We start from the raw sequence: 25,081 nt of genomic DNA, 5'->3' as shown, positions 1-25,081 counted from the left end.
TTAACTATTACTAATGACTTCAAAACATACCTTTTTAAAGAAACGGTAGATCATAGAGAGTACACTAACACTGTCATCACTGCTCAGGGGCACCACAGGTTTACTTGGTGATACCATTTTGGTATCACTTGCCTATAACATAATAAAATATTTTAAAATTGTATACTATGTTGTTACAGTAAATTCAGAAATAAGGAAAGCGCTCATAGAATTATTTCTTTAACAATTTACCGGTAAACCAAATCAAAAATTTGGAGGTCGCTCTTGACTCACGATTAAAAATAGATTCACATAAAACAAACCATAGAAAATGCAAAAGAATCTTCAGCAAAATGATATGAAGCTAAAACACAAGTAAAAATATTCCACACATACCATGCTGCAGAGTAATACGTTGCGGGCGTGCTAGTTGATAAAAAACTAAACAGAATACATTACAACGCACAGTGCTACTGAAACTAACCGAATATGTCCCGAACGTCGATATGAATCTTGGCAAAACTGCAGGACTAGCAAAATAATGAGTGTCAATACGATGTCGAAGAGTTAAAAAATATTCATAACCTAGCAGCTAAACTTAAACCATTAATTTAATATTATAACAAATATTAAAAAAAAACACTGCAAGTTCAGCTTATTTTCTTGATGAAGTGTGAGAGACCGGAGACGAACCACGGAACCATGGCCATACGAAATGTCAAACTACGCACTGACGTCTGTCAAATTTGTAAATAGCCATAACAGACTATCATACCCACCTGTGTGCGTAGCCGAATGCACAAACGCTTCACGAAACGCTCACTAAAGCTAGGAACACACTACGCGGACGTCCGTCGTAAAACGACCGCGACCGCGACCTATCAGTGTGCACGGAACAAAACATCCAGAGAGCCAGATTTCGATCGGACGTCCGTGCGCTCAAGGCCACGTTCGCGTCCGTTGACCGATAGTTTGCACGGTTATGTGTATTTCCATTGTCCAGATTCCCGTCCGTGGTCGATTTACGACGGACGTCCGCGTAGTGTGTTCCTAGCTTGATCGTCGCACACTGGTCGGTAGAAAAAGGCGGCAAATAAAAAATTCAAGCTCGAAGTGTTTACTTTCTCTTCATCCTAATGGCGCAATTTCATTAGTCGATAGGGCCCGCATTCGGGGTACGAGATTTTTGGAACGCGTGCCACAGGGCCCGCATTCGGGGAAACGTTTTCATTATACTCTGTCAACCAAGTCTGTCAGTAAATAAGAACAAAGAAAACTATATGCATCCTTTTCTTTAGGGTGCTAGAGAAAAGGATACCTATAGTTTTCTTAGTTCTTATTTACTGACAGACTTGTTTGACAGAATATAGTCGGTAGGGTCCGCATTGGAGGAAATTAAATAGTGTAATTGTAACTTTCATTGGTTGTTATCTCGCCTGCGGGGAGTCCCCGTATGCTGCATACCGAACGAGTTAACGACCAATTGCACCACTTTTATTGGTTGTTATCTCCCCTGCGGGGACTCCCCGTATGTTGTATACCGAACGAGTTATCGACTAATGGAATTGTGCCATAATTTCAATATCGCCTTGTTCTAATGAACCACCTCTTAAATGGCTTCAAGTTTTTTTGCTGAAATTTATTTCTACATAATGTGATTTCTATTCTTATTTTTTACGGCGACTTCCAGCCAACTTATACCAATTGCTTCGATCTATATAAGGTAAATAAGAAAGTAGTTTAATAGAAACAAACAACAATATTTAAATTGTTTATTATTTGCTTTAAAAAATGTCAGAATAAGAGCATTAGGTATAGAATTCATGAGGTTCTTAAGTAAGTACTAGCATCTAGCTTGAGTTATCTTTTCCATTGATGAGTTCTATTATTGGCTGTTGTTAACACCAGCTATGCCCAGTAATAGTGTGATGCATCAATTTGTAGAGCATTACTTCTTAAACTTTAAATTACTCCAAAACTAAGTTCATAATTATGCATATTAATCTATCAATCAACGGTTGCGTGATACAGTCAGATATTTTCTAAATTAAGTATGCTGGTATCACTCCATGCTATGCTTCTCCTCCACTTTCATCACAAATGAAAATGATGAAGTCATACATTTTACGCGCTAATACCGCAAAGAAAAATGTCGCGGGTAGAAGTAAGTACATCTGAGTAATAATGGCACTTAGGGTAAAAATATAATAAAAGTTGCAAAAAAATTCACTTAAAACTATACATATAACTATCCATATGAAATGCACGCATTATTTATTTGCGGATCTACATTAGCCCACTTTATTGCGATAGGAAAAGCGTGCGTCTCTTTCTGACAAGTGACAATTGCTTTATCGACGACTAGGTAAAAAAATGCATAATACGCTTCCTGTTTCCAAGTAAAATAGTAATACATAGTATATAATGGAATGTGAAGGGAGGATGTACTGGTAACAATATAATTGATAAAAACCTTCCACACAAAATTATGCTAATAAATTCATCCATGATCATAAAAAATATATAAACTCCATTATGTATTTATGATATGATACAGATACAGAACAATATTGTAGAAAACAGAAATTGACTTGTTCCCTATCATATTATTATATTTATTACCATTTTTTTATTATTTAAATACCGATGACAATTATGATACAGTGATTAAGTATATATTTTTTACGGCAGCCAATTAATAATAAAATAGACTAGACATATACGATATCACTTATGATATGACATTACACATATTGAATGATGGAATTATTGTTATACTGACGTTGAATCAATTGGAATATGTTAACAATATTTCATGGCATAGTGAGCTTCTAACGACCCCCATTTTCAATAACAACAAAAACATAAGTTTAATTAATCTAAAATCAGTCCCACAGTAATCGCAGCCTTATTCGTTAAGTAGTGAAGATCTCATAACAAATTACTAAGGTGTAGTCATAGTAATTATCTACTTTCGATGTAATGTATATAGCTCAAGCAGTGAGGTGTTTGACCCTCTCCAGGAGGGCGTCACAGGTCTTCTTGGCATCTCCCAGCAACATGGCCGTGTTCGGATTGTAGAAGATTGGGTTGTCCACCGCCGCATATCCGACTCCCATGGATCGTTTCATGACTACCACCTAAAAGTTAATCATTTAGTTAAGTTGGAGGTGTGCGTGTGGATTGAGTGAGCACCTTCCGAAAATAAAAAAAAATATGCTGATCATTTAGTAAAAGTTCTAAAACAATTGTAAAACGAATCTCTGAATTTGTAAAAAGATAAATCAAAAGATACAGTCATTAACATGTGCTCACTCAGTTCTCACAAACTACCAACGAAAACAGTGAATGTATTCATTTAACATATAATATTTACATACTAACATTTAGTAAAAAATATGCCAACTTACCTCTATAAATTTTAGATCACCTAGCCACGTATTTAATTTTTTACAAATAGTTTCTTATGCTCACTCAATCCTCACACTTTTGAAAAGCCGAATTTTGATGAAAAACATAAGATTTAGACCGCTATTATATGTGTATAGTTTAGTAAAAGTGAAATGGGAATTTGTAAAATACAAAACGAACCACTAACGTGTCAGGTTTTTTTATAATAAATTTTTGTAAGTGCTCACTCAGTCCACACGTTTTGAGAAAGTTAAAAATGTAAATATCTTAAGATTTGTAGCACCACAGACAATCGAAAGTACTTCAACATTTAGTAAAAATTTTTACTAAATATCCACCATCTAATATTTTATATTCGTTGTCTGGTTTTAAAGATATTCAGACATAACTTTTCTCATACAAATGTATCATGTAGGGTGACCACACTATGTCGGCTCCTGATTTTCCCCGCCTTCCCATTGTCATATTGAGATTGGGGAGTTTCGTTCAATTTTGATAATAGTTTATATTAAACTAATACCATATTAATTCTCCATCTGCAAACTGTTTTTAGGTTATGTTCTTGGCCTAGTGATGATGTGTATTGTGTAATTTTTATCGACGTCAGGATAATAACCATATCGACATTCATGCATTAAAAAGGACATGAATGATAATTGGTAAGAAACAAAGAATATAATACTTCACTAGTAAGAGACCAGAAATCAGGAGCCGACATAGTGTGGTCACCCTACATGATACATTTGTATGAGAAAAGTTATGTCTGAATATCTTTAAAACCAGACAACGAATATAAAATATTAGATGGTGGATATTTAGTAAAAAATTTTACTAAATGTTGAAGTACTTTCGAGTGTCTGTGGTGCTACAAATCTTAAGATATTTACATTTTTAACTTTCTCAAAACGTGTGAACTGAGTGAGCACTTACAAAAATTTATTATAAAAAAACCTGACACGTTAGTGGTTCGTTTTGTATTTTACAAATTCCCATTTCACTTTTACTAAACTATACACATATAATAGCGGTCTAAATCTTATGTTTTTCATCAAAATTCGGCTTTTCAAAAGTGTGAGGATTGAGTGAGCATAAGAAACTATTTGTAAAAAATTAAATACGTGACTAGGTGATCTAAAATTTATAGAGGTAAGTTGGCATATTTTTTACTAAATGTTAGTATATAAATATTATATGTTAAATGAATACATTCACTGTTTTCGTTGGTAGTTTGTGAGAACTGAGTGAGCACATGTTAATGACTGTATCTTTTGATTTATCTTTTTACAAATTCAGAGATTCGTTTTACAATTGTTTTAGAACTTTTACTAAATGATCAGCATATTTTTTTTTATTTTCGGAAGGTGCTCACTCAATCCACACGCACACAGTTGGAGTGCGTTAAGATCAAAAACCGATATGTCGAGCCATTAAATAATCGTTTCCATTAAATGTGTTGGGCAAGTAGGTCGGAAGGACTAACGCTTACGGAGCAAAGATTCGGACAGACAGTCGCGCATAGTTAAGTTACAAGGTTTCTTAGTCGACTACGGAACCCTAAAATAGCAACCTAGATTTGAGGTTGACTGAAAAAATAAAAACACAATTTATTCGCTAGAAAATTATAAAGGAGAAACAACTTTAAAACACACCTGTTGCGATTTCCATACTTTCAGTACAGGCATTCCAGCGATGGGAGAGTTGGGGTCAGTCTCGGCAGCGCTATTCACAGTATCGTTGGCACCTGTATCAATAAAATCATGCCTTACTGTATAATTGGTTTTACGCAGTGAACGCATACATATTCATACTTTTCGCGCTGCGTCTATCGCATAAAATAACCTCGCGCTTTAAATTAAATTACCTTTATTCAATATTTGCATATCATAGGTTGTTTTTATATCTTATATGCTTATCAGCCGGGCAAAGAAGCGCTGGTCAGATGGCAGTCGCTCTCGTAAAAATAATGCCTATGCCAAATCTTGGGATTAGTTGTCAAAGCGGACCCCAGGCTCCCAAGAGCCGCGGCGAATGCCGGGATAACGCAAGGAGGATGATGCTTATTAGCCGGGTCCACACAGCGAGGCAATATCCAATGTAGACGTACCTTGGCCGAGGCAGGTTGCACGGCCGTGCAAAACGGCCTGACTGATTCTGCCGAGGCACGTCTATATAAAACGTTGGCGCGGGAGGATATTGCCTCACTCTGTGTGGACCCGGCTATTGACATTTAAAAGATGCTACTTGCGGTATTCACATGGTAGTATACGTACCGATAACCAGCACCAGGTCCGTGTCGGGGAAGTCTTCGTTGATCTCATCCATCTCCAGCACGTCATCGTAGGGCACGCCGGCCTCCGCCAGCAGCACGTTCAGCTGGCCCGGCATGCGACCTGTGCATTAACAGTAGGTGTTATACAATAGTAATATAACGGAGACATTTTCACTCGAGTACTAAGTTATACCAAAGATAATCGAGTATTATAGAGATTTACTGTCAAAGTAAAGTGTGTAATCACAGTGCATAGACTGCCATCTCTCGACACAAGCTTAGAACTTTTGAACCTCAGTTTTGACAATTTGGCCCATATTCTTAGCTTGATATGTATTAAAATGTCAAATATTAATATTTGCACCATCTAGCCGAGCGTTCCCCAAAGGTCTCTATAGCTTTGAGGTACGTTTTTTCTTAGACTTTATCCGTCTATACGTAGTTACATATGTCTTTGGTTATACAAAGTTTTCCTTCAACCATTATGTTATAATCGCACTGCACCTCAATTGTTCGTCGTGGTTGATTGAACTTTAATAAGATGCTAACATCAGATCCACCTTTAAATTCGTTCGTCTAAAGAGTACTATCTTCACCCATACTGACAGTATCTAGTCTGTTCGTTAAGATATTTAAAGAAATGTTAACAGACAACTAGTTAACTTAGCTATAATATTCAACCAGCATTACCTGCAACAGGGTGGATCGCGAAGCGGACTCTCTTGCCTTGCTTCTTAAGCATGTCCACCAACTCCGCGATTGGGTACTGTGCTTTGGCAACGCACAGACCGTAACCTATGGAGGCAAACAATATGAAATAAATACAAGATCTAGTTTTGTAGCCGACCCAAAATTTAAGGCGTAACTAAAACCCACCGTCTTCTTTAGCTAGGCCACATTTTAAAATAGGATAATCGCGGCGCTAAAAGGAGACCCGAGTCGTTCGGTACGGTTGCTAGCAATGCACGGTCGAGAAGTTTCCAAAGTTGCAGAACATTCCTCATGAGAATTTTCGGTAACTTCTGAGAATGTTCTCGAGAACGAGAACTTATCAGAATACTTAGTAACTTCGTAGTTTATACCATAATTTCGTCGAACTCAGCAAGTCAAGACGTAGTCCCGTGGTAGTGCGCTGGCTTCGTATGCAGATGTTCTGAGGTTCGTTCCTGACAGCGATCTTTTTTTTTTTTTGTATATATTGGCATGACCAAAAACAGGCATCAAGAAATAATAGTTCGGTACCTAATTTAAAAAAGTTGAAGCGCTGGTGGCCTAGCGGTAAGAGCAAGCGACTTTCAATCCGGAGGTCGCGGGTTCAAACCCCGGCTCATACCAATGAGTTTTTCGGAACTTATGTGTGAAATGTCATTTGATGTTTGCCAGTCGCTTTTCGGTGAAGGGAAACATCGTGAGGAAACCGGACTAATTCCAATAAGGCCTAGTTACCCTTCGGGTTGGAAGGTCAGATGGCAGTCGCTTTCGTAAAACTAGTGCCTACGCCAAATCTTGGGATTAGTTGTCAAAGCGGACCCCAGGCTCCCATGAGCCGTGGCAAATGCCGGGATAACGCAAGGAGGATGATGACCTAATTTAAAAAAGTTAGGATAAAACTGTGAAGTCGAAGTCGAAATGTTCCCTGAAGTATAGTGAGAATTTAAGCAACTTATAGTGAGAATTTAGGTAACTTATCACTTATCAACAAAATTGCTAACTGTAATAGTCAATATTATACCTATAATAACATATAGTTTTATATTATGCCCATTTAAACATTATTTCAAATATATTCTCTTGTTTAAATAATATAAGATTGAGCTAGATAGAATTTTAAATCGCTTAACTTGGCTTTGTCGCCGTCACATATCGGGGCAACTCCCTTAGTGTATCCCAAGGTACATAGCCGAATGGCACAAACGCTCACGAAACGAAACGCTCGTAGATACCTATCTCTATCGCTTTTGAGTATTGGCGCGACGGAGCCAGACTACCTTTCGCGGCGTTTCGTTTTCGTTTCGCGTCGTGGAAATGCCATTCGGCTGCGGGGCCAGGTTAGAATGTGGAATGGAAACGAAGGAAACCAACGTTGTGAGTGTGTGCTATTGTCCCAGATTTGTAAGTTCACATTTTTAACCCTGACGCAAAAACGAAGGGGAGTTATAAGTTTGACGTGTCTGTCTGTCCGTTTGTCTGTCTGTTTGTCTGTCTGTCTGTGTGACTGTCTGTGGCATCGTAGCTCCCGAACGGATAAACCGATTTTGATTTAGTTTTTTTTGTCTGAAAGCTGAGTTAGTCGGGAGTGTTCTTAGCCATGTTTCATGAAAATCGGACCACTATGTCGCAGTCGGAGGGTTTTTCAAAATTTTAATTTTGTGGTTAGGTTATTGACACATTTGTTTTGAAGTATGTTGCGATGTGGCTAAGACGTATCGTTTGCCAAATCTATAACGATTAATTTCGAATTGGTTGAATCGATTAGGCCCTATGTACAAGGAGGTGCTTAAACAAATATACGATTCCTATCAACTTAGTGAAACGTCATTTGAATCGAAATGACAGACTCTGCCACAGCACTAGTTTAAAATAAAAATGAATGATAAATGACATAATAAGTAAATCCTGGGTGATAAATTAATATCGTAAAATATTCACTAACGAAGATCCGCAAAAATGTAACATGTGTTAGATTATGTATAAAGAAACCGAAATATTGTTTTTAAGTACTTGATTTTTTTAAATATTATTACAGGATTTTATTTAAAATTTCATTAGGTTGCGCGAGTTTACGTTTTGTGGACACTGTCATGTGTCAAAGAGAGGTTCTTACAAATCTGGGAGTATAGTTTACCGGGTGTGATGATGATGTTGGAGGCGCGAGCGATGAGGTCTGCGACGGAGTCGACGTTGAGCTCGGAGTGCGCGGCGCCGGCCGGCCGCGCCGACCCGCTGCTCGTCACGCCGTACCCGCCCAGGATCACGTTCGGCAGCGAGCGGTTCATCGCCTACAATTATTACACACTACATTTTGCCCGCGGCTTCGTTCGCGTTAAATTAGAAAATTTCTGAATGCTCTATACAAACTGTCACCCCTCATTATAGGGAAGTAGGAGGTTAGAAAGGTAGCCCATGTCACTCTCCATCCCTTCAACTATCTCCACTTAAAAAATCACGTCAATTCGTCGCTCCGTTTTGTCGTGGTAAGACGGACAAACAAACAGACACACACACTTTCCCATTTATAATATTAGTACGGATATAAGTATAGATTTTGTACATCCGTGGTACATACATCCCAATATAGTTCGATTCATTTACGACGACGAGCTCACTGCTATTTTAATCGCTAGTAGGTACAAGTCTGCAATCTTCGAGCAGTGTTGTAGTTCTGTCTGTTCTATGTGATCTAGTTCATCTAGTTAATGTGTATAGATAACTAATACTCTGCTAAAATATTGCACACTTGTTTAAAAGCGATTAAGATTTCGGGTGGGGTGTGTCTTCGTATCCTAGATGTTACGTACCGTACATGACATTATTGGTAGCAAATAACAGGCAGAGAAATATCTGTACCGTTTTCAAGCAAAAGGTACTACATTCTCGCTTAGGTATAAGAACGCTCATTCGTATAAGCTAAGGCCGATAGTACACTATCATATATATGTATGATCATAGGTCTGTATGCCTCCCTTTTTCTACAACGTGAGGAAAGGACGGCATGTTGTCTGATCATATTTATTCTATGATAGTGCAATATCGGCCAAATTCGTAAAACGATACGAACAGAAAGTTTCTTACGGTAAGCGACAATGTGGTAGATTTTACTTTTACTTGAGAACCTGACGTCGAAGTTCATTAAAATTGATATGAGTTTAATTCGAGAGTACCTTGCACATGATGTAGGAGAGGATAGCGCCGGAGCTGCCGATGAGCGCGCCCACGATGGTCATGAGCGAGTTGTTGAGCATGAAGCCCTCCGCGCACAGCGCCCAGCCCGAGTAGCTGTTCAGCACGGTGATCACCACCGGCATGTCGGCTCCTGCCCCATACAACAGGTATTATTACCATGATTATTAGTTATACGAAATAAGTATGCTGGAGATAACTAAATAAACTTTATGCCGTAATTTTGACATAAATGGCGTGCCTCGAATCAACCGTAGATATATAGACAACGGTGGCAGCGTCTTGCCTGCTTATGCATCACTGAACGCCACTATAGGCAACTTGCCTGTAGTCAAAATTATGCACGAATAAAAGCATCAGATAATAGGCTAGTTTCCTACTAGTCAAATCAGATTCTTTTTAAGAACTGTCAAATCGAATTTGAACGATTATTTAATATGGAATTAATATGAAATTGTGCCGAGTGACGTCACGTCACGGTCAACTGATTTACTCCGCCGGGGCCGATGATGTGTTGGATTACGTTCGCCAGAAGACTGGCTACACGCTGTATGTTCCAGCTGTAGACTTACCTCCGATAGCAGCCGTGAGCGTGAGCCCTTGGATGCCGCTGAGCACGGCGGCGGCGGAGAGCAGCGGCAGGCCGGGCGCGTCGGGCAGCGCGAGCAGCGCGCCGCCGCAGCCCAGCGAGCCCGCCAGCAGCCCCGCGTTGATCGCGTGCCGCCCCGGCAGCAGCAGCGGCGCCGACGACAGAGACCCCTGCAGCTTGCCGTACGCTACTAGAGAACCGCTGGAAATATATAGTGGACATAGTGGTCTTAATATTCGGTTAAAAGTCAACACATATAATTCGACAACTGGAGAGCGAGCCGCGACTTTACTGTAATAAATATGTATTACACATTCATTGCCAATACCTATTGCCACCCGGCCCACAGACATTCACGCCCGCCACAAACTAACAAGACCCTGTATTGGGCACAGTTCCACGCTTATCGAACGAATCGATACTACACGCCAAGACCCCGAAAGTCGTGTGAACTTTGCTCAGCAAAAACAGTGCCAATGTCGGATCTAGTACTGTATAATATAGTATTGTATAATAATACAATCGAGTTGTCGGTATTGATGTGTTTAATAGGTGCAAACTTACGTGAAAGTAATTCCACCGATGTAGGTTCCGAGGAAGAGCGAGGTCTTGAGCGTGGCGGCGGTCGGGTCCAGCGCCATGGCCGGGAAGTCGTGCATGTACGTCGCGAGGCACGTCAGTACCGCGGCCATGCCCACCAAGCTACAACACAGTATTTACTATGACAATACACATAACAAAAATGCAAAAGTGACAATTAAGCTTAAGCAATGCACCTCCAACACTTCTGGTGTTTCGGGTGTCCATGGGCGGCAGTGATCGCTTACCATCAGGCGACCTGTCCGCTCGTTTGCCTCCTATCCCGTAAAAAAGCAATATGTCGAGGAGCACAATAAATAATGATACCATTGATACCTATTGATAGTTCACGTTTAACTAAAGCGCTTAAATGCATACAGTAAAGGGAAAACCAGCAACTGTATTCTTGCTCCCCGTCGGTGCACACCCGCACTTTACAGTAGTTCAATCAAGTAAGGCAACATGGGATAAGAATGTAGTTTTTTTTTATCATTATAAATGGGCTTACTCTTGGCCACAGACTAGCCAAAGGCAAAGACGTGGCCTTCGTTTTTCTCTTCAAGGTTAAAAAATAGAGCCGCTGGTTACATGGAAAAAATCATCTTACGTCAAAAAAATCCTCCATGTTATGTTAGCTCATAAATATTATGGAATAATTATTAAGCACCAGCGTGAAAAGATATGGCTTGAGAGTGATCGTTTGGATTTGATGTACCTGTGGAAACCAGCAACGAGTTGTGGCAAGTCTGTAATCTCGATTTTCTTGGCGATTGTGCTTCCTAGCAGTCCGCCGATGCCCGCGACTCCTAACATTTGCGCCAGCACTTCGGCACTAGGCGTCAGAGCGCCTAATGTCGCTGCAATGCCGCCCGCGACACCAATCTATATAAAATTAAAAGACTAATTTAAGAAAGGTGAAGATTTAAAATTACACTTAAAATCTGTAGCATATTATATTAGCAACCTCATATTACTAAAGAATCGTCAAATATCCATATCGTCAGTGGAAAGCAAACCCGAGTTGCCACGTTGTATGGTTAACTGTTTAATAAATTGGTATCACAAATATTGTCTTCCGAGCTTGTGATATTTAAAGTTAATTTATTAATAGGCAAGATCAAAACTACTATGCTTAGAAATATTTTATCGCGGTATACAAAATATACTATAAAAATAACGCTATAGAGGTAAAAATACGTACCTACCTAATTACTTATATTCTCGGGAATACAAGTATCAAATGTAGTAGTTTTACCACGCGCCTGTAATGTCTCATTGGATTTACAATGGCTGTTAGACCGAGACTAACGCCATCAAGATTACAGTGAGCGGGGCTCGGGCTGAGTCTGATCTGACCACTGACTATGGAATTCACTTACGAATGCCTTTTCTAATCATAGGTTGCTACACTTTGAAACCTCGTTTTCATCTTTGTATACACTAAATTTTAGCCTTAATGGCCTAGGTAGAAAATATAAGTTAGGGATGATAGGAATAATTGTAGTTTGAAATAAAGATATCATGTCGTTAAGACAAGCTGTTCCTTCATAACAAGCTGTATGCACATAACATACTTGCTTGTCGGATTAAAGCTATTGGCCGCTTGATTCTGACTATTCTCTAATTTCTCTATATGAGAATGTACGAGAATGAATGGCTCGTAATGTAATCATGGTTAGGACTGATAATAATATGCAATGGAGTTTACCATTCCGAGATAGTTGCCCTTGCGCGCCGTGGTCTGTGAGCTGAGCCCCGCCAGCGCGCCCACGCAGCACAGCGAGGACGCCAAGTACGCCATCTGGTGAACTTCGGGGTAGCCCTGCCAGGACACTCAATAATATACATCAAGTCAAGTAATATGCATCAAGGATACTGAGAAAAAAATAGTTTACTTATCATGAGCTACATTAGGTAAAGTGCCATACCTTTACCTTTTTGTACTTTGCTGGAACAGCCTTGACTTATGATGCCCTAGATAACGGTTAAACTTTATGTCTAGAAGGCAAGGAATTAGCATTAATTTCTTATACAGGCGCTAATAAAATAAGTACACTAGAAGGGGCATGTGTTGTATTATATAATTATCTTAGTTACCTGCATGGCTGTGACTAGGTAACCTCCAAGTAAAGCAGCAGCTGGAATGGAGTATAGGTATCCATATTCTGGGGGATCACCGGGTCTGAAACAGAGCACCCGTAGAGTAATTTCCCGTTTGGAAACCACATAAACAAATATTTTTTATATGTATAGCGCAAAATCAATACCTTTTAAACATGTCAAGCATGCGCTGGGTGACCAAGAATCCACCAAACACGTTTACAAACGAGATGAGAGCGGCCGTGCTCGCTAACCACTACAAAACAAAAAAAAACTGCATGTAACGCAAACCGAAAAAAAGTACAAGGTTGTTTGGTTACCAAGCGTGGGAACTGTGACGAATGACAAGGAGAGATACTACTTCATTTATTTACTAGCGACAGAAATCAAACACGTTGTGCCTGCTAAAAACAAATAGATATAATGATAGGACAAAAAGTAAATAATGAAAATACCTACATCTGCCATTGTTAAAGGTTTCCACGCTGAGTCCAAATACATATAAAAAACAAACTCATGCATAAAACAAATTTAAAGTATGTGATAGATATTTAAAAATAATATTTGCTGAAGTTTGAATAAAATCCATACTAATATTATAAATGGGAAAGTGTGTGTCTGTTTGTTTGCGACGAATTGACGTGATTTTTTAGGTGAAGATAGTTGAAGGGATGGAGAGTGACATAGGCTACTTTTTGTATCTTTCTAACGCGAGCTAAATAGATATACCTAACCTTTTAAGTTAAAATACCTTATAATATTACACTAATTCAACACTATCAAAATCGGTACAGATCAGTGTAATTTGCAAGAAAATCATAAGCGCTCTGGCTTTCTGCCAAGGGTAGCTAAAAGCCGTCCCACAAACCGCAATTTTGGTAAGCGTAATTTAAACCAAGACGTGAAAACTGCGAGCGAGCGGTACCTGCACCGGCGTCTCGGGGACGTAGCCGCCGCCCATCAGCAGCAGCCCGCCCACGGCCGTGATGCCCGACACGGCGTTGGTGACGGACATGAGCGGCGAGTGCAGCGCGGGCACCACGCCCCACACCGTGTGGTACCCCACCACGCCTGGGGATTAGATAAACTTTCAAATGTGCCTCCAACCGAATAAGGAGATCTTACTGACGATCCGCTTCGCTACGAAAAGTATCCGGGAAGCGGCTCGACGAAACTCGCACTCGACAGCAGTGCTTCGGGTACTTACCTGATAGAGCGAGCGTCGTGGTCATAGTAGTAAATGCAGGGTTGGGCGATGCCATGCCCAAGCCAATTAGTGAAGCCAGCCCTGAACAGAAAACATTTCATAATCATCTGAATGAAGCAAATTGTACATTTATCTACTTTTGGGAAACGATAGAACATGATAATGTAGGTTTTATTCATTTCTGTAGAGTGAAGTGAAAGCTAGTTAAAGGAGATAAGAAATGTTCGACTTCATCCGTAGACGTCTAATCTAATTCACTAAACTATTACACCGATGAACTGTAGCCTGCGGTCATCGATCTAAACTACCTAGATACACTATCGCCTACAAATTCGACACTCAAAAGTGTCCGATCGCTTAGTTGCAAATGTGTGCGTCTAGTTGACAAACGAAAACTTCGCAATGTAGTAAAAACTACTTTAATTTTTTTACAAAAACAACGTTATTTCTTAGTACTTAGAGTTCAATTTCAAATGCAGGCAATTGGCGGTTATGACATTAATGAATGTGATCATCGCGAAAGCCATAAAATTTTATGACCGCAGATCGCAGGTGTGCATATTTTTAAACAAATCTACGTCTTATTGCAACCAACATAAGTTTAATTTCGTTCGCGCTGCAACAATCTAAACGCCATTTTTAAATTGGGAACGAGGATGGACAGAGGCATCATGGGAGTCGCGCTATGAGATGAAAGGCGAGAATGAGGAAATTTGCGGTATTTTTGCGAAAAACTGTTTAAAAATATATATATATGTGTGTGTGTATGTATGTTTATAAATAAATAAATAGATATTGGGGACACCTTACACAGATCAACTTAGCCCCAAACTAAGCAAAGCTTGTACTATGGGTACTAAACGACGATATACATACTTAAATAGATAAATACATACTTATATACATAGGATACATCCATGACTCAGGAACAAATATCTGTGCTCATCACACAAATAAATGCCCTTACCGGGATTCGAACCCAGGACCGCGGCTTAGCAGGCAGGGTCACTACCGACTGAGCCAGACCGGTCGTCTAATATATATAACATATGTGTGTGTGTGTGCGTGTAGTGAATGTATGTGTAGCGATTATGTGAAGGTAAACAGTTGAGGGATTGTATGTGGTGTGTGTGAGGGATGGTGCACTTGGAGAATATGAATTAAGTAGCTATTAAAACAAAGAAGAATTGAATGATGACATTAATTTATTATTCTACGTAATTTCTTTCAAAGCTTTGTGTGGGTAAATCTTCTCTCCGCTCCTCAGCTATAATCTTGCGCCATTTTTCCCTTTCAACGTCTTGTTTTGGGAATCTGGAATAAAAACCTTTTTTTATTACTTAAAAACGAATTTGCTATTCCCGGGTTGTTTCTTTTTATAATTAAAGTAATTTATAAGATATGTATTAATATTATTGAATTGAAATCATTTATTTCAGACTTATTGGTCCATAATAATAAATAAATACATACACTAATAATATGAAATAGGCTTCTTTTACAAAAAATATAAATTAGCGACTCCATCATTCCATTTTTAACTATGTTCCACTTCATCCATCTTTTGTCGCCGTCCGCTCATTACTAGTATAGCGCGAGAGAAAGAGACAAACTGCGTAAGACCAAATCAAGGAATTTACTTTAATTATTCTAGAAAATAAATGTTTTTAGTAAGTTAGGAAGCCATTTTGGCCACAAATGCATAACATTATAAAATTATTAACAATTACTTACCGGAAATACGATACGTCATCCTTTTTTAACGTATATAAGGTGTTATTTTTGCACTTTTTTACGGAGCACTTAGGCATGTTGCCGACACGGCGGATGAAGCGCTACTAACCGCCCAATTGTGCTTAGAACATTTTCAAGCACAATTTGCTGCGGACACATTCTAAGCCATGATGGTGCATCTAGGTAGTTTAGATCGATGCCTGCGGTGTTCCGGAGTCGATACGTACGACCTTCAAACATTCAAGAAAAGAGCGTACTCTAACCTTAATAGTATTTTATACAATCGTGATATGATACAAAGCTTTTCAGTCGAGTACCATGTTTAGGCCACGAAGCTTGCTGAGTGGCCTAATAGTACGGTACGAGAGTGAAAAGCTTAATTATATCACTATTGTATACAATACTTTTTCTACGAGTCATCATCTTCATCATCAATGGACGGAAATATCATCATTCATGCAAGTTGAAATGAATGTTAATAGCGTCGTTCACCGTTGTATCAACATCGAATTACCTAGCAACCAATTGTTTGTAATAACCGTCTCTGATTGGCCGATAACGCGACAGATAAAAAAAAAAGTGTTTCAGATGCAGAAAAATTTGCCAGGTATCGCAAATTAGTATAGAAATTGTATGAAGTTCTATTTTTGAAATTATTACAGTTAACTAAAAGTCAACTATAATGAGATTATTATAGTTGATTCGGAACTGCCATAGAGTATCCAACACTGAAAAGTTAGCACTTATAGTTTAGTCTGTGGTGTCCTAATTGACAGATTACAGTCGACGAGTAGAAAAAGGTCTACAACACACTTCCATTCCTAATACTCTAGCGTTGCATGTGTTTATGTGCAGCAGTAATCGGTTACCATCAGATCAGGTCAGGCGTAGTCGGTAGGGTTTAGGCGTATAATGTCCCACTCGCAAAACGTCTCTTGGTCCCTTTCGCAAAAGGTCCCTTTTATAAAATGTCCCATTGCCAAAACGGCCCTTCTGCAAAATATCCCGTTCTCAAAATGTCCCTTTATATAAATTACGTCCCTTTCGCAGAAAGTCCCTTTCACGAAATAACCCGATCGCAACACGTCCCTTTCGCAAAATGTCCCGTAAAAAATGGCTCGTACCAATGAGTTTTTTGGAACTGTGTACGAAATATCATTTGATATTTACTAGTTGCTTTTCGGTGAAGGAAAACATCGTGAGGAAACCGGACTATATTCAAGTGGCCAGTATTGATAACAATCTGTATTATTACCTCTTTAATCCATAAGAACCTGGCTATTTGCAAACGGGACGTTTTGCGAAAGGGGCATTAGGCAGCCGTGACTTTCAGCGATAGGGGTATTTTCAGAAGGGACATTTCGCGAAGGGTATGGGTCATTTTGATAACGGGACGTAATGCGAATGGGGTTTTTTGCATAAGGGACAATTAGCAGAGAAGACGTTTTGCGTATGGGACGTTATTATAGCGGAGGGACGTTTTGCGAGTGGGACATTATACGCCTAAACCGTCGGTAGTGACCCAGCCTGCTAAGCCGCGGTCCTGAGTTCGAATCCCGCTAAGGGAATTTATTTGTGTGATGAGCACAGATATTTGTTCCTGGGTCATGGATGTTTTCTATATATAAGTATTTATATATTATACACGGTGTTTCCGGTATCACTCAAAACCTCAGACACCCCAACTGATTTTTATTTTTTTAAACTCATCTAGAGTATTCATCTTTTAATCTGATCGTTACTTTTTTTTAAATTGAATTTTTAATTTTCTGTACAGCTCTACTTGACTTTTAACTCTACACTCAATAAAATAATTGCTAACTACCATCATAAACCATAACACTATTTATTTGTGTACGTTACTGCAACGACATAAGGTTTACCAATAGACAGCTAAGATGTCACTGTAAAACACTTTAAAGCTTTGTCACAGTAAACTTCAAATTGGACAGGTAATCGCAGTAAGCAAATAAACTCAATATTCAAAATGACAAGGTTGTAATTAGGTACGAGTTCAATTTGTTATGACTTATGATAAACATTAAGATTAAACTGACAAACAACGTCAAACTAGTAGCGGAAAAAATAATCGTCCAAGTAACCGGCCAGTATTAATACCCCTAAATACTGAAAAAAGGTAAACAACCTCTAGCAATGCGATATACACAATGTTGTATTACGAGTAGCGGCGATCGATGCTGGGCCGTTAGGGGCCGTTCCGGCCGTTGTATAAACCAAAATTAGGTAACAGACACATCAACGTCATGCAGCAGAAGTCTATAGAAATTCCCATACAAAAATATTTAACGAACGCTAAATCGGTGACAGGCCGTTTGGTGTAACCGACCCTTAGTCAAAGAATTTCTATGAAGGGATACCTCTGTCTGCATTTTACTGTACAATAATTATTCCTACAGTCACCTGCAATAATAAGTATGTTACTTTTCGAAGGTAACATATTGTTATATGTAACAGGTTAATGACAATTGAAATTTGGGTTACAAATGTTACGGATGTCTACCTCGAATACTGCCAGTGAGGTTGCCAATCAATTACGAATGTACATATGAATGGGCTTACTTTTACTTATAATTATTATTGTATCTACTTCTATATTTTTTTGGTATGGTCCGATACATAGTTTAAATAAATAAAATGTAGGCTGCAGCAAATATCTCGTAATGATTCATTTTCTTTTGAACGCCCTTTACCCAACCAAATGGCAATGTCACCTCTAATATTCATCCGGATCTTAAAAGGACAAAAAAAAGTATAACTTGTCGTTCAAACAATGAATTTATTTACAACTGAATTGAAAGACTGGTGTCACAGGATCTTGTTGATTTAAGTTCTTATGACTCGGTTTTTATTTTATTATAATCGGTACATATGGATCGATGTTACCTATATGACCTTCAATTGATTGAATAACATGAGATTGCACAGAACGGGAGCGAATCGCGAAGTCGGTGAGCCAGCGGGCAGCGCAGTAACCCATTGCACTACACAGTGCGCGATCTTGCAATTATATATAATTCGACTTTTGAGGTCATGTTACCTCAAAAGTCGCGTGCCTTCTAAGGCACTGGACCCACTAAGAGCGAGTAAGCTATGAGCTATCGCTCGCCTTCTCTTTTATTTACACGGGAGCGGCTATCTTTTGTTCGTTTTTATAGCCGATGACTCGTAGTTTACTCACTTTTAGTGGGACCAGTGCCTAAATGGGCCGTAAAAAGTACAAACCCATGCTAAGGAGTAGTCCAGAGATATTGTTAGCGTAGAGCGTGGAGGCATGCGCCGGCATCCGGCTGGGCATGTCGGTGAGGCCGATGTGCGTGACGCCGTGCACCTTGGTCACGGCGCCCTTCTTGGTGGTCTGCACGTTGCCCCCCATCTCCGCGGCCAGGTCCACGATCACGCTGCCCGCTGCCATGTCGCGGACGGCGTCCTAGCGGCGTCCAACCAAGTGTGTATGTGTTGTGAATGGTAACAAATCGCGTATTTAATGATTATATCATAACACAATCGACTTTATAACTCTACAATATGGTGATTCACACAGAATTTGTACAAAACATAGATTATAAAGGGCATTAAGGCAGTAAAATACAAGTAGTAAATAAACACACCTCCAAAATAAGTAGAGGCGCGGGCTTGCCGGGGATAAGAGCTGTAGTAATGACGACATCAGAAGTTCTCGCTTCCTTTCCTAAGAGGGCTCTCTCGGCGTTAAGGAACTCCTCGCTCATCTCCTTGGCGTAGCCGCCTTCTCCTGACCCATCCTCCTGTATGAACAATAATTGGTGATTGTTCGTGGTATGCGATATCCTCGTGAGTCCCGGCGTAAATATAGTTGTAGTAAGTACATACAAATTATATTCTAGTATCGATTTCTTAGAGAGATAATAGTACATTGTGCAACAAGGGGAGGAAGTTGAATATTACTAACGAGAGTAAGTTAAATCGCGACGGCTCGGCTTGCCGGAGCGATTTAAAGACTCGAGTTAGTAATATTCATACTCCCCGAGTTACACACAATGTTTTTCATCACACTCGCAATGTAAAAAATATGTAAATAGATGTAAAAAAGTTAAGTACGGTACAAGAAATTTCATTATTCCCTCGGGGAACGATTTTTCTATAACTCACGCTCCGCCTGCGTGCAATAGCACATTTAAAGTGCGGGTGTAATGAAAAAGAAAGTTCCAGATTCAAAATCGGAATAATTGACCTGGGTCTTGGGACTCTTAGGAGGGTATAGGAATAGGAGGCATCCAAAAGTAAATGACGGGCGGGTTTAGGATTAAGGATGAAGGTACAAATTCATTAAGTGCATCTCGTAGGTACAACACGCCGAGGGGCATTATTATTATTATAAGCAAAACTTTCATCGTAATTGATAAAAGTATTTTCTGATTATTGCCTATCTTTGCTCCAATCTACCGATAAATATCTTGACTAAATGAATGATTTTGATTATATAAAATAGCTGATTTTGAGATATCGTCACTACTTTAAAAAAAAACTTGTATCTTCGTCTGTCAATGAAAAGAAAATTGTAGTAAGTATGTATGGAATGCATATAGACTTACTGCGTTTTAACTTTGAGGAACAGCGTGAGATACGAGATTTTTTAAAAGTAGTGACGATATATTCGGCCATAAAAATACCGCGAAATTGATACATATTATACCTACTTTGTTACACACATGTTAATCTGTCCCAAATAGCGGGCAAATCACTAAGTAAATATTATGTATACCTAAAATATTTCGTGGAGTTTTTCACCAGCAAATGTAAACACGAACTATAAAGATGATTATTACAATGTATATTTTACTAGATGACAACACAACAAAAAGGGTTCGTCCATACGATCACGCGTGATTCCGTGACCAAGGGAAAAATAAGGATTCATTACTGGAAAAAACGCATGACTTATCGACTGACTAAATAGGTCCACTTGCTACTCATCTACTATCATGCACGCACGTAAATTGACCTTAATAAATACGGCATGACACCTAACCTCCGGTGCATTGTGCATCGTGATCAGATGTCATTTATAGAGTGGACAAAGGTGAGTATCATTTCTAATAGGAGTGAAGGGATACAAAAATAGGTTGATGCATATGAAGTGCATCATCGTCATATGGTACGCTCTTTTCTTGAAGGATTCCTAACAAGCGTTTAAACAGGATTCTTAACATGAGCTTTAAAGCACATCTTAGTTATTCTAAAGTGTTTTAGCACGTAGTTGTACGTTTAAAATTTCAAATCCAAATGCGTATGTTTATGTTTATTTATTGAGAAAACCAACAGCGATACAAAGTAATTTTATCTTATGCTAGTGTACAGTAGTATGGTCACTTACAGGATTTCCTTTATAACTTGTATTGTATAGACAACATCAAACGGACTTTTTTTTATATAATGGAAAAATTATAAGTTACGAGTAACATGAGTGGTGTACATTGAGTGCAGATATAAAATATTTAATTAGATAAGGTAGGTGAGATATTAGTAAAATGAGGTCGGTGAGATTTCCACAAAAAAAAAATACAGAATAACTAAATGATATAAAGATAAAGAGTTAACGACATGCTGGTAAATTATGGTGTCGAGGAGCCTTGCTGCTTACTTTTAATACTTTTTATTATATGTGCTTTAAATGATGATTTTGAATATCTAAAGATGTCTATGTTGGCAAAGTTGGAATTGTATGTATATACGAACAATACGTGTTAGTACATTATTCTTGGCATAGTTTGTACCATGTCTCGGCTCGTGCAACATCGGAGTGTGACGAGTACGACGACGGGGAACGTTAAAAGTTACCTGAGAAACCAAATCAGGACTGTCTATGAAGCCGTTGAGAATGTCATATAATAAACACATGTCCGTGACCTTCCGCCTGTCATCTAGAAGCATAAGATTGTGTCTGCGGCAGCTGTCCTCGTAGGGCAGTGGGGGTCGGTGGAGACGAAAGTTGAGGTACTTGACTAATTTTTTTTGGATGCGTTCCAGTTGATGGCTGTATGTAATATAGTGGGGGGACCAAATTGGAGAGGCATATTCGAGAGTACTGCGTACGTATGAAAGGTAAAGTAGTTTGAGTTTAAACAGTTAATGAATACTGAATAAGCAAGTTATTAAGAGTAATAAAAACATGTTATCAACGTGGTCGGTCCTATTTACTGACACTGACATATCTATCAAACAATATTATGTAACATCGTTAACAGCTGGGACAGTTACTAAATGTGCGAGTACATATTGGAGTAAGCCGCGCGTGTTCCTCCTATTCAGGGCATATGGTATACAAATCTACGCACAACAGGCAGTCGCCATCAGATAATATCGGTACGGCCAATGTGGGCACAAATTCGGATCATGCACTTGAATGCCCTCACAGTAGCCTGTGTGCAAATATTTGTGAGCACCTTAGCCGCGCCGATTTATCTGTTGGCGGCTATACCTACCCCACAACTTGAAAACTAGAACTATTAGAAATACTTTAAAAATATGTAATAAAGAATGTATATAAACAGAAAACTTGGTCTGTCAAAGTATTTAAATATTTTAAATCAATAAAGGTAGTCTCTTCTGCTACAGGACAAGTATCTGATTGGATCCTAGTTCTAGTTGTGGCTGATATAGTGAATATAGTGATATCACCTATGTTCGTATTTCATATAAGTCATATAACATACATACTTCATACTAGACATACTAAAATTATATTAAATAATTTTTAAGAAAAAAAAACCGCCTTCCTTTGGGGTTCTTTTTTTTTTTTTCCAATGTTGGATTATGTTATCAATTCGTCTGTATATTTTTTAATGTTTGTTATTCGATATCTCCGTCATTTCTGAACCAATTTTGAAATTTGGATGATTCTGAAGTACTTACAGATGAGAATGATTATCAGAACGGAACTCTAACCAGGGGCGGCTCACTCTTCATCAACAGTTCCACTGCACCAAATGTCACTGTTCTGGACGTAAGTGCATGCTGTTCTAATAAAAATACCAAAGTCACTATAAGTGTGCCGTTCATATTTGAGGAGTTCCGTTCTGACCATCATTAGCAGTTCCACTGCACCAAATGTCACTGTTCTGGACGTAAGTGCATGCTGTTCTTATAAAAATACCAAAATCACTATAAGTGTGCCGTTCAGATTTGAGGAGTTCCATTCTGACCATCATCAGGAGTTCCACTGCACCAAATGTCACTGTTTCGTACGTAAATGCATGCTGTTCCTTTAAAAACACAAAATCACCATATGTATGCCTTTCAGATTTTAGAGTTCCCTCGATTTCTCCAGGATCCCACCACTAGAACTGGGTTCTGAGAAAAATGGGACCAATCTGTATGCCTATACATTCAATCAAAAAAAAAATTTTCAAAATCGTTCCAGTAACGACGGAGATATCGAGGAACAAACATTTAAAAAAAAAAATACAGACGAATTGAGAACCCCTTCCTTTGAGATTTGGAAGGCGGTTAAAAAATACAAAAGCCACAGAAAATATGTTGAAAATGTTATGAAATAAAACACGACATGGTCAGATGGTCACTTTATGTCAGTCGTGTCATAAAAGTTCAATTTTAACAAGGAATGTTCTTCATTATTATTCAAATTTAAACTTTGACACTTTGACATAAAGTGCCCATGTCGAACACTCTTTCCCTCTTTTCATAAGTACATATTTATGATTTTGATCGGTTTTTTTACATTCTTGCGCATTTTTTGCAATTGTGAAATACCAGTTTCATATTCCTAATTGACGCCTAATTTTAGATCCTATTATTATATAATCTTCGGTAACTATTAAAATATACTCAGTCAATAACAATCCAAACATTTATTAACTAACACATGGCTAAGAACACTTCATCACACACAACTAAATCTAAATCGGTTCTCAATCGGGAGCTACGATGCCACAGACAGACACACACACAGACAAGCAAACAAACAGACGGACAGACAGACACGTTAAACTTATAACACCCCGTGGTTTTTGCGTCGGGGGTTAAAAATAAAAACGATTAAGTAGGTACACGTATTTTTTTAATATGTTGTTGATGTTGCTTATCAAATTGTTGAGACAGACCATTAGAAGGCGTCGCGATGTTTATTGTTTGTTGGTCATTCCATAAAAAAAACAATGGCGTAGGATTGGTCATGTATATATATTATGTAAATGAGATGTGCAACGGAGCTTGGTCGAGTAGCGGGTATTATTCAAGCTAATGCAACGCTAGAGGTCTGTATATGTATACTATACATAGACGTCAAGGGGCTTATTCGACTCGCATCAACTGACAAAGTAGGATCACACTTGTCACCTAACTAGATTGCAAACATAATTGCAAATGTCTCATTCTGACAGGTGATTGTACCTATTCGACAATTTGCGATTTAGTCCACGCCAACGGAGAATCAACACCAAACGTCAGTTTTGGTAAGTCGAATAAAGAAGGACGCTGGGACGTTGCGATGTTTGCACTTTGCGTGCTTCGCGCGTGTTTGGTATCTCGTACTTTTTGATCTTTATACACGCAAATCACGTTCTTATCAATGTAATTACACATACACTTTCACGGTCATATATACAGTTTTACAACACATACGGTCATATATGTTTGTAATGTTTTCTTTTAATTAATTTGGCACAGGATGGACTCAGCATGAACCACAAGTAACGTGTCGACGCTAAAATTCAAACCTTTCATTTTACGCATTATTGCTTGTACCTAAGAAACATTTCATAATCGCGAAAGAGTAATAATTTTTTTTGATTTATTATCGACCAGTTAAAAAGCGACCGTAACAATGAGTCAAACAAATATATGGAAGTTTAAGTCTAGAAAATAAAGAAAGCAGCACAGACGCGGCGCCATGGAATGTGATATAACTGATATAAGAAATAGAATTAATCCAAGCAATAACTGATTATCACTTTATCTTGTACTTTTCCATCATACTTTCCTGAAACATTATCTAAATTAATTACAGTTTAGTCACTCCGTCGCCACTTTCATTGTATTGAACAAAAAACAATATCCTATGCAGACTATTTTGGTTTGATGACCGTATTAGAGTAACCTCCCAAAGCGTTAACACTTTTAAACTTGAATCCTTCATTATACTACGCCGGTAGTAAACTAGCATACAACCCGCTTGATGTTACGCTTAACGCAGTCTTCGAAGCGTATGGACGCCTGCAAATCCACGTGTTCGATGCCGACGCTAACACACTATTCCGTGCCCTCTTTAGCAAAGCAACCTTAATCTCTGTCAGGA

At 38.7% G+C, this 25,081-nt stretch overlaps 2 protein-coding genes across 5 annotated transcripts in view; both read right to left on the bottom strand.

The window, feature by feature from the left end:
• LOC125241913 (extended synaptotagmin-2-A) overlaps positions 1-669 on the bottom strand; it is a 46,784-nt gene extending 46,115 nt beyond the window's left edge. Inside the window, exons 1-2 of one of the 4 annotated variants that reach the window (XM_048150618.1) lie at positions 376-669; positions 31-132 (exon numbers count right to left, since the gene is read on the bottom strand). In XM_048150618.1, coding sequence (XP_048006575.1) covers positions 31-132; positions 376-378 — 105 coding nt within the window. In that variant the 5' untranslated portion in view covers positions 379-669. The remainder of the gene's footprint in view (positions 1-30; positions 133-375) is intronic. The other 3 variants (XM_048150621.1, XM_048150620.1, XM_048150619.1) reach the window with 3 other exon arrangements.
• Positions 670-1,737: 1,068 nt separating this feature from the next.
• LOC125241763 (NAD(P) transhydrogenase, mitochondrial-like) overlaps positions 1,738-25,081 on the bottom strand; it is a 30,392-nt gene continuing 7,048 nt past the window's right edge. Inside the window, exons 7-22 of the mRNA XM_048150378.1 lie at positions 19,398-19,553; positions 18,996-19,216; positions 14,035-14,126; positions 13,753-13,898; positions 12,995-13,083; positions 12,825-12,909; positions 12,436-12,549; positions 11,443-11,609; positions 10,713-10,850; positions 10,132-10,349; positions 9,541-9,692; positions 8,505-8,658; positions 6,350-6,454; positions 5,661-5,780; positions 5,040-5,131; positions 1,738-3,119 (exon numbers count right to left, since the gene is read on the bottom strand). Of these exons, the coding sequence (XP_048006335.1) occupies positions 2,973-3,119; positions 5,040-5,131; positions 5,661-5,780; positions 6,350-6,454; positions 8,505-8,658; positions 9,541-9,692; positions 10,132-10,349; positions 10,713-10,850; positions 11,443-11,609; positions 12,436-12,549; positions 12,825-12,909; positions 12,995-13,083; positions 13,753-13,898; positions 14,035-14,126; positions 18,996-19,216; positions 19,398-19,553 (2,196 nt within the window). The 3' untranslated portion in view covers positions 1,738-2,972. The remainder of the gene's footprint in view (positions 3,120-5,039; positions 5,132-5,660; positions 5,781-6,349; positions 6,455-8,504; positions 8,659-9,540; positions 9,693-10,131; positions 10,350-10,712; positions 10,851-11,442; positions 11,610-12,435; positions 12,550-12,824; positions 12,910-12,994; positions 13,084-13,752; positions 13,899-14,034; positions 14,127-18,995; positions 19,217-19,397; positions 19,554-25,081) is intronic.

Source organism: Leguminivora glycinivorella, chromosome Z (assembly GCF_023078275.1).
Source record: "Leguminivora glycinivorella isolate SPB_JAAS2020 chromosome Z, LegGlyc_1.1, whole genome shotgun sequence".
Lineage (NCBI taxonomy): Eukaryota > Metazoa > Arthropoda > Insecta > Lepidoptera > Tortricidae > Leguminivora > Leguminivora glycinivorella.
The sequence above is the reverse complement of the archived record's forward strand: the minus strand, read 5'-3'. Positions and strand labels throughout refer to the sequence as shown.